Source organism: Desmodus rotundus, chromosome 1 (genome assembly GCF_022682495.2).
Source record: "Desmodus rotundus isolate HL8 chromosome 1, HLdesRot8A.1, whole genome shotgun sequence".
Lineage (NCBI taxonomy): Eukaryota > Metazoa > Chordata > Mammalia > Chiroptera > Phyllostomidae > Desmodus > Desmodus rotundus.
The window spans coordinates 95,598,654-95,611,196 of NC_071387.1; the positions used below are offsets into that span (position 1 = coordinate 95,598,654).

Consider the following 12,543-nt stretch of genomic DNA (forward strand, 5'->3'; position numbering starts at 1 on the left):
TGTCATCTGCAGCCGCGCCTCGGTGTGCCCACCACCTCCAGTTCAGCGCAGGCAGTCACTGTAGTCAGCTTTCGTCTCCAGTCCGACCTGCTCCAGCAGCTGCAGCCTCTGGGCGCAAGGCGGGGCCCGTACACAGGCAAGGTCGCAAGCCCCTGTGAAGGTACGACTGCCAAGCTGCAAGACGGCGTGGAAGTGGGACTGCTGCCAGGCCGTGGCCGTTGCTCTGGCCATGGCCCCGACGCCAGCTCTGGCACCAACTACGGTCAGTACCAGCCTTACTGCGAACCCCAGGACTCTTCAGTGATGGCTCCTAAGACGATTCCACGACACACTTAACCCAGAAGTACCCCATGACATTCGAAATGGTTCCCAGGAGTATACGGCTAAAAATGAATAAAGTCACCCACTGAGGAGTCCTAATCTGCTCATCCGATTTGTTGGGGCGGATTAGGAGCTGGAAACGGACGTCCCCAGCCTAGATTGGACACTGGCCCAACTCTGACCAACCAGAAACCGGCTCTCCGCTCCAAGGACCTGGTGTCGCCGGGTACCTACACGGAACTATATTTCCCAGGATGCAGGTCGAGGTTTCCCAGCATTTCAGCGGCCAATGACCGCCAGGGCCGCAGGGAGCACGCGCAGAACGGTCCACTACGGTCAGAGCTCCCCAGTGGGAAAAGACTGGTTCATTACAAGTGAGTGACCAACATGCTTTCTGCCTGAGATAACGTTCCTCCCGCCGAAGTCCAGTCCAGAATCCCCTGGCAGCCGTTCATCTCTTAGCGTCAGCTGGGTGTTGGAGTGGGCAGGGCAGAATTGGGACAGGGGTAGCAGCTAAAACTGGGGACCACGTTTGGGGCAGGACACCTGGCTACACAGACCACACACTGAAGGTTGGACATTTATTCATAACATACAGCCTATACATCTCTAGAGCAGGAGCTATGGGCCTGAATGGACCCTTAGGTGGACCCTAAGGGACCCTGAATGGGCACCTGTCAACTGCTCCACCTTCCAGACCCTGCCTGCTGCCTTCACAGCCCAATTTGCTTGGGCAAGCAGCAGGGCAAGCATTGTGGGTATAGGCTCAGAGTTACATGAAGCTCTTTTACCTGGAATGATTGGAAGTTGGCCCATTGTCTAGTCTGACCCTTCACCCCCTGGGAAGTTCTGCCTCCACTGCAGTTAAGGCCACCAGGATGAAAACAGGGTCAGGGCTGAGAACCCACTGGGGCCTTGGGAAGCATGAGGTAGGGGTAAGAGGGCTTGGGAGAGTAGATACTGGGAGAGGCCTGATTAGAACAGAAACTGACAATCTTGGTTCAGCATTTCCAAAATAGGGGCAAGGTGACTGCAGCAACCACAGAGTTCTCCAGAGGACGAGGATGGTGCCCTGCTGCCCCAGTCCCCTAGGACATAAGCAAAAGAGCCAGACCAAAGAGCCCAGGGAACTCCACAGAGGCAAAGCCCTGCCCAGGCCCAGTAAGCAGGGAGTGAAGAAAGTCTCCAGGGCCCACTCCTGGTCCTCACTTGTGGGTGTGAGCCTCCTCTTTCATGGGAGGTCACAGCTTGGGGAATTTCCCCTTTAGGGCTGGGATGGGCCTGTGAAGACAGAGAAGGCTTGGGGTCAGCTTCCAGGGAGCTCAGTTAGAGGCTCTGGCCTTCTTAGGTGTCTCATTGCAGATCTTTCCTGCAGGACAGGTGCCTCAGCTCTAACTGGGGAAAGGTGGAACTGAACTTGGCTGATCCCACTCCCACTAACATGCACTGGGGACCCCAAACCAACTAGATGGGGAAGGACTGGGCCCACAGGGTCCAGAACAAAGGGTAGGGCCACTGGATGTGGGTGGGGAGGGACTGGGGGCACAGCTCCCAGGGTCCATGGGTATTCCGAAGTCCCGAGTTATGGGTTCAGCTGATGTAGACACGGTGGAAGTCATGGGCACCAAAGGCTGCGTTGCACTTGGGGCACTTCCTCTGGCGGGCCTCATAGCGGCCCCGCACGCACTCAAAGCAGAAAACGTGGAAGCACTTGGTAAGAACTGCATCCTTCTTGCGGGTGTTACAGCAGGGGCAGGTCAACCGCGCCTGGGGCAGGCAAAGGTATCAGCTTGGGAACAATCCTTACAGTGCCCAGATCCCAAGCTGACAGCAGGTGGTTCTGGCTATGCCCTCCTACAGCCAACTGCATCTAACTCTGATAACCCTGGGAGGTGGGATGCACACTGTCCACATCAGGAAACAGACTCAGAAGCTGGTCTCAAAGTTACAAAGCAGCAGTCTGGATTCTGACCTAGGCAGTGATGGCCAGCGGTCATGTACTGCCTCTCAAGGCCAGTGACCCACAAGGTTCAGCCTGAGCTCCTCCACCCTTGGCCTTCATCTCTTTCCCCTCTGGCCTTCTGTGAAAAATCCCCAATCCTGGCTTAAGCCAACTGTCTACTTCACCTGCACCTGCTGGAGTCACTGCTGGGCATGACACAGCCACTGGAAATATGCTGTCTCCACCCTCCACTGGGCCCACCCCTGGTGCTGTGCAGAGATCCTGCCGTAGATCCCTGGAGGTCATCTCCACTCCTATCCTGAAACCTGCCACCTGCCACAAGGTCTCTCCTCCAAATTCAGACAGGAATCCCCTCAACTCAAGCATTCCCCAACAACCCTCCACTCTGCCTGAAATCCCAGCCCAGCCCATCGCCTTCTTCCCCAGATCTCAAAACCCTACCCATCAGCATTTGACAGGCTCCAAAGTCTGTCTCCTCTTGAGAAATCCTTCCCTTCTCCACTATCCGCTGCCTGCAACTGTCTCTGACACTTTAAGGCCAAACTGTTTCAAAGGTTTCCTATTTACTGACCCATCCTCCACCTCTTCAGTTAGTGAGTGTGCACGTTTTCTGACCTCCACCTCTGCCCAAGAACCTCTCCCACCCAAACTGCATCTCTCATTGCTTACTTCATTTGCCTTCTTGGCAGCTCTATTCAGCTCACCCTTCCTTCCCTGAAATTCTTCCCACATCAACTCCCTCTACATCACTCTCCCTCCTCCCAATCCACAGACTTCTCTTCCTCTGCCCATCATTTAAGGTTTGAGGTTCCTAAGGGAGAATGACTCCCCTGTCTGTTCTCACTTCCACTTCTCCCTCTGCAGACAACTCTCCAAGCCCCTGTTCTCCAGACCTGCCCTTTTGCTTTGAGTGCCTTCCCGGACAGCCTCCCAAGATGTCTTGTAGGCACCTTGTTCTCAACATCTTTGAACACTGCCCACCAATCCCTATTCCACATTCTTCCTAATCCTACAAAGTGCCACTTTGTCATCCACCCTGTTTCTCAGGATCTGACAATGCCCAATGCTCCCAGCTTGCTGTTCACCACAAATACAACATCCTGGCCTCCAAATACAACATCCAGCTCTGTCCTCCAACATCCACCTCTTCACTAGGGGCCTCACCTCTGCCTTCCCTTTTGCCAAAATCCTCTTGTCCCCAATTCCTCACAGCCAACTCTGACTCATTCTTCATGTTTCTTTTGGATGACATTCCTTCCAGGAAGCCTGTTGACCCCCAGGGCTGGTTTAAGGGTCTCCCCTGAGCTCCCACTGCCCCTCTAGCTTCTGCCATCACATTGCTCTCCACTCAGAATTACCTTGCTGCCTATTCCAATACTGTCAATTTCAAGAAATCTGAGACTAGGTCTAGTTCAAAGCCCTCCCACACCTAGCCAGGCTCTCTTCCTGGCTTACAGTATGTGTACAATACTTGGTCAGCTGTTTGATTCTCCACAACAGGTTCTGCCCACATTTTGCTATCCTACCTTATTTCTGCGGTCCCAAGACTAAAGCGCTCACCAACGCCTACCCCCAGATTCCTAAGTTGATGGGGCACAACATAGCCCCAGAGCCGCACCTTGTACTCCTTGATCTCCTCCTGGAGGATTTCATCAGCATCTGCATAAACCTCCACCTTCCTTTGCTTCTCCAGCTTGCGCCTCAGCCGTGAGATGTCCTCCTGAAGCAGAACAGGGGCCAGGCTAAGTGTAAGGGTCTGCATCCTGAACCACCAGCCCCCAGCCACACCATTAACCCTTGGCCACCCTGCCCCCACCATGTGCAAACCTGAGCTCTCTTGAGGTTGAAGCTCTCTTTCTCTCGAGCAGCCCGGCTCTCTGCCAAGCAAGGCTGGATCTCTCGCAGCCGTGTCTGCACATGCTCCAGCTGCACCTTCAGGTCCTCTGCCAGCTGGGCTGCTTCCACAGCCTGAGGCAGGAGAGACAGGGAAGAGGGGCATCATTCTCCTGAGCCTAGGGAGGCACCATAGTCCACAGGTGCTTGTGTCAAATATTCCTGTGATTCCTGCCTGCTCTTGGGATCAAGTCCAATATCTTCACTAGAGCTGGCCCTGCTCCCCAACTCCCGCCTCCTCCTATTCTCCCTCACTCCCAACACTTTCAGGTCCTTACCTGCATGGTGCTCTCTCCTAACACTGAGCTTTCACAGGGCTTGTCCCTCTGCAACCAACTCTCCCAACACATACTTTTCTTCTGCAATTCCCTCAGCTTAAATGTCACATAGTGCTTTTTTTTCTTACACAGAACCTTAGTTCCCTTCATCATCTTTACTATGATCTGTAATAACACTATTTTACCTGCAGGATTATTGGCTTGCTATCTGTGCCCTCAAAATTGGAAGTTCCCACTTCCAATGGGACCCTCTTATTCCCATGGTCTCCCCAGCACTCAGCACAGGGTCTGGTATATAGAGAAAGAACATGTACAATATTGCTTAAATGAATGAACAAACGAATGAAGCAGGAGAAAGCCCAGTGGGGAAAGAAAGTGAAACTGAACATCAATCTTAAACCTTTACCATAAACTAGACATGTCTTAGTTTTAATACAGCTACGTGACAGGAACCCCACCCCCACCCCATTTTACAGTAACCAATGGTGTGGTCAGGATGTGGGTCCTGGAGCCAAGGAGAGCTCTGCTCTTTTGTGAGCGCATCAGTTGACCTCGTGAGCCTTAGTTTTGTCATGGATAATAACAAAAACCCTCACAGGATTACAGTGAGACTGAAATTTGATGCAGTACAGAAAATCCCTCAGCACAGGGTCTGGAACGTAGCATTTAAGAAGTGAGGCAGCATCCTATATTGTCTTCCCCTCAGGCCCAGCCTCACCTTCCTCTTATTGAGCTCCAGAGCCTGGCTGCGCAGTGTCAGCTCCTTCTCTACACCTCCAAGGCTGCCCTGCAAGGCCCGCTCTTTTTCCTCCAGCTTCTGCACGGTCAGCAGCTGGGCATCCACCTTAGGAGAGAGGTGGAGATTCAGTGCCAGGATGCCCCTGGCTCTGCAGCTCCACCCTACAAGCCCAGGGTGACCATACCTGAGACTTGAGGCCAAGAACCTGCTCGCCCAGCTCATCCTTCTCCTCCCGCAGCAGCTTGTGAATCTGGTTGGCCTTGATCCGCTCTGACATCAGCTTAAAGTTGGCATCGTCCTTTTCCCGCAACTGCTGTAGCAGTCTCCCATTTTGCTCCTGCATGTCCTCAAAAGCCTGACCTGTCACATCCATCTCTGACAGCAGAGCCTCCTCCTCCTGTAGTGAGTGAGGATGAGAAGGAATGTGGCAGATGGACAGGATAACGACAGGTAACCACAGGAAAACATGGCCGAGCCAAGAACTATAGAGTGGGACCAGGCCATCTGCTAGATGCACCCCACTGAGGTGAGATAGAGGGAATCCCAACATTCAGAAGCAAGAGGACCATAAGAGGTCACACCTGCTTGGTGGCACCCAACTTGCGCTGCAGGTGTTCTATCTGCTCCTCTGCCTGCCGAATGCGCCGCAGGGCATCCTCATCTGCAATCTTCTTGCTCTCCCTTCGATCCCTCTCTTCCAATTCCCGGATACGACTCCGTAGTTCATCAACCTATAGTCACCAGAAGGAGGGAATTCTGTTGTCACAGCTTCCTGCTGATGTAAGGCTCTGCTTTGCTCAGAACCCCCTGGGTAACCTCTCTGTATGTCCTACAGGCCCTACCTGACCTCACCTCGGCCTTGGCCTTGCGTTCAGCTGCCATGAGCTGCACCTTATCCCGCTGCTCCTTGGGTGCTGATTTGTACATGTCCAGCAGCAGCTTCATCTCCTTCTGGCTTTCCTGGGCCTTCCTGGGAGAGGCACAGAAGGAGAACGTGGTGAGTAGAGCTGGAGCCACTTGGCAGTGGTGGGAAGGAGACAGGAACAGGGTCTCACTTGAGTTCTGTTCGGAGACCTTTGAGGAGTTCTGACTCCTTCCTCTTGGCCTCCTCCACCTTGGCCTTCTCCCGATCAGCTCTTGAGAGTGCTGAGACTATAGACTGGGATCCCAAGCCAGGCCCATCTCTCTCCCGAAGCTCCCGTTTGGGCCTGGCCTCAGGTTCTCGACCACGGGAGGAGGACCCCTGGGACCCAGGGGTTAAGGCCTGGGCATCTTCCTCAGAGGGGACTAGTTCCTCCTTCTTTGCTGAGGAGGTAGTCACAGTGGCACCAGGCATTGAAGCCATCTCCTTTCTGCTGTCGTGGGCACCAAGAGGGCCTAGCCCACCCTCTTCTTTCCCTGGGGCTGGGACACTGAGACCAGAGTCCTCTGAGTGGCCCAGGTTGGGGACTGAGTGTGTAGAGCCACTGGCCTGGGCCCGAAGCTGCAAAGAACAAGAGAGAACGGGGCTAAGGTGAGATGGTACTCATTGGGATCTTGCCAAGGCTTCTCCCAGGTAGCCCTCTCCTTACCTTGCCAATCTCAGCCTGCACTTCCCGCAGCTTCCGCTTGTATCGCTGGGCATCCCCCTTCAGCTGGTGGTTGTGGTTTTGGAGGCTACTGATTAGGTGACGCATCTCCCGGTTGATAGGCCCTAGGGGAGGGTCAGGAACTAAGGTTAGACTGCCTCCTGGGTTAGGGGACCAATTCCTCAGCCAGGGGAAGAGGAGGAGCCAGAGCCATCACTCCCGTTATGAAGAAGAAAAAAAACTGAGGCCTTATCCAGTGTGACCTCATCAAGGTAAATAATGTAGACTTGAAGGAAATTCACCCAAAAGTAACTTGACACTGCTTTTGTGTTTTTTCTGCTATTGTATATTTTTTAATACTTCTAAATTTCCTTCAAAGAAATACGTAAGCATAAATTCACAAAAGTCAGTCTACTTCTTTTAGATTTTTAAACAAATGTCACCTCAGTTATACACTTCTCTGAAACTTTCTTTCTCCTAACACTTCCTGTCTTCTCTCCTGCTTTATTTTTCTTGGCATATCTGTCACTACCTAAAGTACATTTTATTTATTCTTCTCTATTGCCAGTCTTCCCCCATTGTAGCACTGTGCCACACTAGCGGGAATTCTTTGTGTTTTGTTCCCTAGTATTAACCCAAAGCCTAGAACAGGGCCTGGCTCATAGGTGGTATGCAGTAAGTCTTTGCAAAATAATGATTTATCCCAGAGAGACACCAGAAGGACAGAGAGCCACAGACGGGACAGACAGCTCATGTTCTAAGCCGCTCCATCAGCCAACTCAGCTAGTTATGACCCTCACTGTGCCTTTGAGCCAGGTGGTGTGGTACCTGTTTTTCATAGAGAGATGAGGCTCTGTGAAAAGGAAAAGTTAAACCTCTGGCATCTGGATAAGCAGTAGCCCCTCACCAGGGCTCACCAGTCCCTGATAAGGCCCACCTCCACCTTATCCTCACCACATACCTGCCTGCTCGTTGGCCGCCAGATTCTGTTCAAACTCGATGCGCAGCATCTCGTACTCCTTGCGTACCTGGGCCAGTGTGTCCTCCAGCTGTATAACCTCTGTACGCAGCTTCTTCTGCAGCCCCAACTCATCGCTCTGTGGGTTGAGGAATTAATCCATAGAACTCCTCTGCCCCCTGAAAAGCCTCCCCACCTGAGGCCTTAGTGACTTAAGAATTTATTCCCAAGAACCCCAGGCATGCATATAGGGGCTTGACCCAGGAACGCCTTGACCCTCAAGGTCTGGCCCTACCCTCAACCCCCACCCATTCCAGGGCTATACCTCCATGTGCTCAATGTGTCTCAGGTGTGAGTTTTTGGTGGCCAGCAGCAGCCCCCGGGCCTCATCCAGCTGGGTCTTTACTTGCAGAGACTCATTGTAAAGCAGTGAGAACTGGGCCTGCAGCATTCGGTACTCCCCTGTCTCCCGTACTACCTCCTCGGGAAGGCTCCGCAGGGCCACCTAAAGGCAGGGATGCCCAAAAGCAATCAGCAAGAGGACTCAGGGCTCAGACCTAACTTGCAGTCTCAGGCACTCCCAGCCCCAAACACAGCCCACCTTGAGGCGCTCATTGGTCCGCACAGCCCCCTGAAGTTCAGCCTGTAGTTTCTCCAGCTCTGCCATGCGGCTGTTGGCCAATTCCTGGTTTTCCTCTAACTCTGCATTCAGCATCTCAAACTGTGGAGCAGGAAGGGCTATGGGAATCAGGGCCAAGCCAGCAGGCATGCTTCCTTCATGTAAGTCCCATTCAAGCTCCCTATGTGTAGCAATGATGTATTCTGAAGCCTCGGGAACCAGACAGACCTAAACACTTTCCTAAGAGCTCCCAGGCAAGTGGAAAAAACTCAATACTGCATAGTCAATGCCAGAAATCAAGGCTGGTAACTGACAGGAAAGTGAGAGTAGTTTTCCTGGAAGCCCAGAAGAGCAAACTGAAGGAAAGGGATATAGGGCAGAGTGATCCCCACAGAACCAATAAAATGTGCAACAACCAAGAGATGAGACAGCAAAGGTAGGACGATGAGACAGTGATTAAAATGCACTGTCTCAGGAAGGCTCTTCTTCAGCCACCCAACTAAGAATGCCAACTGCCTCCAACACTTCCATTTATCTCTTTTCTACGCTCTTTCTTTGTGGTACTTATAACCAACTGATGTGTTATTTTGCTTATTTCTCATCAGTTCTCCCAACTAGAACCTAAGCTCCATGACAGCTTTAATTTTTGTCTATTTTGTTCTCCAATATGCCTTCTTCCCAACACAGTGCCAGCACTCAGCGCTTAGGAACTACTTACTGAATATACTTGTGGGTGAACACAACAAACAGCAGTACAAGTGACAAAGAAGGGCATCAGAGACCATAATTGGATATCTGTCCTTAACATTGTGGGGAATTTCAAGGGTAAAGATTATGAGAGGGGCTGGGAAGAATGATGCCTGCTCACCTTCTGCATGCTGAGTGTGATCTGGCCCCCCTGAAAGCCTGAGGAGCTCCCAGACACATAGTAGCCAGAGTTCAGCTGTGGAGATAAGGGAGAAAGCCAGATAAGTGTGAAAGACAGAATCTTGGGCCCTAAGTACCCAGCCAGGGCCCTGGCTCCATGTGATATAACAACCTAGTCCCACCTGCTCCAAGGCCTCTGCCAAGTGCTTATTGAGCTTTTGCTCGCGCTTGCGCAGCTTCTCAATGTCCCACTGCAGGTCCTCTACTGTTGTCTCCATCTCTAGCACTTTGGTCTCTGCTGATGTCACTTTATCCTGGAGCTCAGAATACTAGGAATAATGAAAAGAGCAGATGCTTAGATGAGGAGACTTGGTTCCCTGAGACCCTTGGGTGTCCACCTAACCTAAACCTAATCCCACCACCCAAATCCCAACTCCCACCTCCAACGAGATACGGTGGTGCTTCTCCTGTAGCTGGGTGGCCAAGTCCTGAAGTCGCCGGTTCTCACGTCCCAGCTCCCGGGTACGTGCCCGAGCCGCCTCACTGGGGGGCTCACTGTCCCCTGGGAAGTCAGGGCTCGGGTCAGAGTCAGGTCCAGGGCAAAGGGAAAAAGCACTAATTCATTCTGGAGTCTACTATGTGCCCAGTGTGATCCACCAGCTGTCTTGCTAATTTCTCATAACAAACCAGGAGTCTTTATCCCCTCTGCACAAAGAAGGAAACCAACTCAGAAAGGAGAGCCATCTGCCCAGAATGCCAAGGCTAGTGTGACAGAACTATGGCTGGGAGGTGGCCTGTTTTCCTACAAAGCGTGGGAACTTGCTATGTCTTCTGGATCAGTAACTCTCACCAAGATTCGTGCAAAGTTCTCCAAAAAAGATGTCCAGCCAAAAGGGAGTGGCTCTACCAGAATCAACAACTCCTCTCACCCATCTTTTTAAAGTTCAACTCCAGAAATCAAAGCTCAAGACCCCATCTACAACCTAACCCTTTCCCTGAGAACATGGCTGATTTATTCCTCGGGGAACTTTGGCTACCTCTGGGTTAGAGGCATGGAGGAAGGGATATCATAAAGCTGCAAATTGGTATGGACACCTCTGGGGTGGGGGCACGAAGAACGAACCTCGGCTGTATACTCGCTGACAGAGTTCCTCCACCTGGCGCTGTAGGCGGTCTGAGGCCTCTACGACACGGGACACGGCTGCCTTGGAGAACTCCATACGGCCCTGCAGCTGCAGCTCCACCTCCTCGCTACTGCTGGCGCCCAGTGCCACCACAAAAGCCAAGGCTGGCTCACTGAGTGGGGGCCGCAGCTGCACTGGCAGGGTCTCTGAGAAGGATGAACAAACCCTCATGAAGATAAAAGCAGCAGTTACCACAACTCTGCACCACATTCCAGACTGAGCCCTTCAACACTCTACAGCTCAATGAATCAACATACGGAACACCTACAATCTATTGTTATTCCTGTCCTGAAAGCAAAACAACTGAGATTCAAGAGCATTTCCTCAAGGCCACAGAACTCCCAATCACTTCCTTAGGAAAGACTTCTCTGCCTTCTCAAACTAAATTAGAAACGCACACGAAAACACACAGAAATTCCTGTTCAGAAGCTCCTACGTTTTTAACTTATGGTTGATAATCACTTCTTCCCTAATGGCAGGACAGTATTTCTTTTTGCTTATCTATGTCTCCTCTGAGTCTCCATCAATGCTGGGTACATAATCGACACTTGATATTAATACTTTTTTGAACTAAATGTCAAAACATGAAATGAGCTATGAATGAAGTCATTCAGATTCCAAAGTCTGTGTTTTTGCCCACTGTACTATGGTACCCAAAAATAAAGTCAATTTTGTGTGCATGTGTGGGAGGGGAGACGGGGAATTCAGGAGCCTAGTACCAAAGTCCCTTCCTCTCCAGAACCTTTCCCAGAACTTAATCTCTGGTCCTACCCCTCAGTTCCGATGTCCCTGGCTCTGTGAGAGGGGTCTCATCACGTGTCAGCCCCTCCTGAGTCCCAGACGCCTCTGTTCCTGAAGACAACTCCCTCTGGTTCTCATGGTGTCGGAGAAGGGCTTCCACAGTTTCATCCAGCTGAAGGGAGAAAGCACCAAAAATGTTATGAATCCCTCAGGTGCTTCCCAGCATGATACTCCTTCCCAGAAGAGGAGTCTGAGGACTGGCGGCTGGATCAAGGCCAGGTCTTGGAAAGCAGAGGGGCATCCACCTGGGCCCAGTAGCGATTGACAATGAGGAGCGTGGCATCATCTGTGGCCTGCCGCTTTTCCAGCTTCTCAATTCGTTCTCGGAGTTCATCTTCACAAGCCTGTCGCTGTTCCAACCGCTCTGCTAGTTTTTTATTCTTGAACTGCAACACCTTCAGGTCCATCTCCTCCTACCAAGGAAGCAAAGAACCAAGGAGAAAGTCAAACAGAGCCCAAGACACCAATTACAGAGAGACAGAAGAAAGCAAATGGAATGGGTGGGAGAGGGGAGTATCCCCAAACTAACTGCTAGTAGGATTTAAAAGAGGCTCAAGACACCCACAGACAGCGTCCTGGTTGTAAGAAGGGTCTACTTCTGTCTCTTCCTAACTCTGCAGTCTTTGAGGCACACGCCCTCGAGGAGCCTGTTTTCCTATCTGTAAAGGGAAAGTAGACGACGTGTTCTTCGTTTCTTTCAACCGAGTGCCGATCCTGCTAAACTTAGGGAATTGGTATTAAGGTTCCAGTAGATTTGGGTGGAGAACGGTTGGAAGTCTGGCAAGTTGTGAGGGCTGAGGCAAGAACCCACGAACCGTGGAAGAGATGCCCCCAAGACGAATGGGCTCTATAAGCGTGGTTGTGGTCTTTTCCTCGCGGCTCAACTTCTCTGGGGGCCCAGAGCCCCCGTCGCCGGCGACGCGTTTGTTGCCGGGCCCAGACATGGCCGTGGCGGCAAGGGGCCGCGCAGGGTCTCCCCAAGGGACGTCAGGCAGGAGTCGGCAGTACTTCCGTCACCTGCAGAAGACAGAGAGAATACATGTGGACGCGACCAGTAATCTGCAGCCCCAACCCTCCCCCGCACACATCTACACCTGCTGCATCCCGCCCCTATCAATCCTGTGCCCCTCACCAGCAGGAGCAGAATCAGCCCACGGCCGCCATCTTGAACCTCACCGGACGTCACCGGCCTTTCCGGCACAGAGCGCAGGCGCCAGAGGCAGTGCCGGATATAGTGGAACTGCATTTCCTGTTTCTATTGGTCGCGCTCGGTCCCACATCTCCGGCCCCCTTACGTTTTTTTCCTGAGCACCTCCTCTTTCTCTCGGTGATTGGCCAGTAGACAGTGCCCA

The 12,543-nt window shown here is 52.2% G+C and overlaps 1 protein-coding gene across 2 annotated transcripts; it reads right to left on the reverse strand.

Annotated features, from left to right (window-relative positions):
- Positions 1-888: 888 nt before the first annotated feature.
- On the reverse strand, positions 889-12,429 carry RNF40 (ring finger protein 40). 2 transcript variants are annotated; one of them, XM_024560460.4, is made up of 20 exons: positions 12,324-12,429; positions 12,007-12,208; positions 11,437-11,604; positions 11,162-11,303; positions 10,330-10,536; positions 9,647-9,768; positions 9,389-9,535; positions 9,208-9,282; positions 8,322-8,441; positions 8,046-8,225; positions 7,724-7,859; positions 6,766-6,887; positions 6,250-6,677; positions 6,047-6,164; positions 5,776-5,925; positions 5,379-5,591; positions 5,174-5,299; positions 4,112-4,252; positions 3,903-4,004; positions 889-2,088 (listed from the first exon to the last, which is right to left on the reverse strand). In XM_024560460.4, exons 2-20 carry the CDS (start codon positions 12,133-12,135, stop codon positions 1,912-1,914), a joined length of 3,003 nt encoding a protein of 1,000 aa, XP_024416228.1. In that variant the 5' UTR covers positions 12,136-12,208; positions 12,324-12,429; the 3' UTR covers positions 889-1,911. The 2 variants fall into 2 exon arrangements, with proteins under 2 accessions (XP_024416228.1, XP_045051454.1); XM_045195519.2 differs by lacking the exon at positions 12,324-12,429 and adding an exon at positions 11,757-11,850 and having other exon boundaries at positions 12,007-12,146.
- Positions 12,430-12,543: the final 114 nt, after the last annotated feature.

What these genes read in the sequence shown, in the direction of transcription:
- RNF40 (XM_024560460.4), bottom strand. Translation starts at nt 12,135, where the DNA reads ATGTCTGGGCCCGGCAACAAACGCGTCGCCGGCGACGGGGGCTCTGGG. An exon ending in TGGCAGAGGCCTTGGAGCAG is followed by an intron (nt 9,283 to 9,388) that starts GTGGGACTAGGT and finishes TTATCTCCACAG; the next exon opens with CTGAACTCTGGCTACTATGT. An exon ending in GGTCTCCGAACAGAACTCAA is followed by an intron (nt 6,165 to 6,249) that starts GTGAGACCCTGT and finishes TGCCTCTCCCAG; the next exon opens with GAAGGCCCAGGAAAGCCAGA.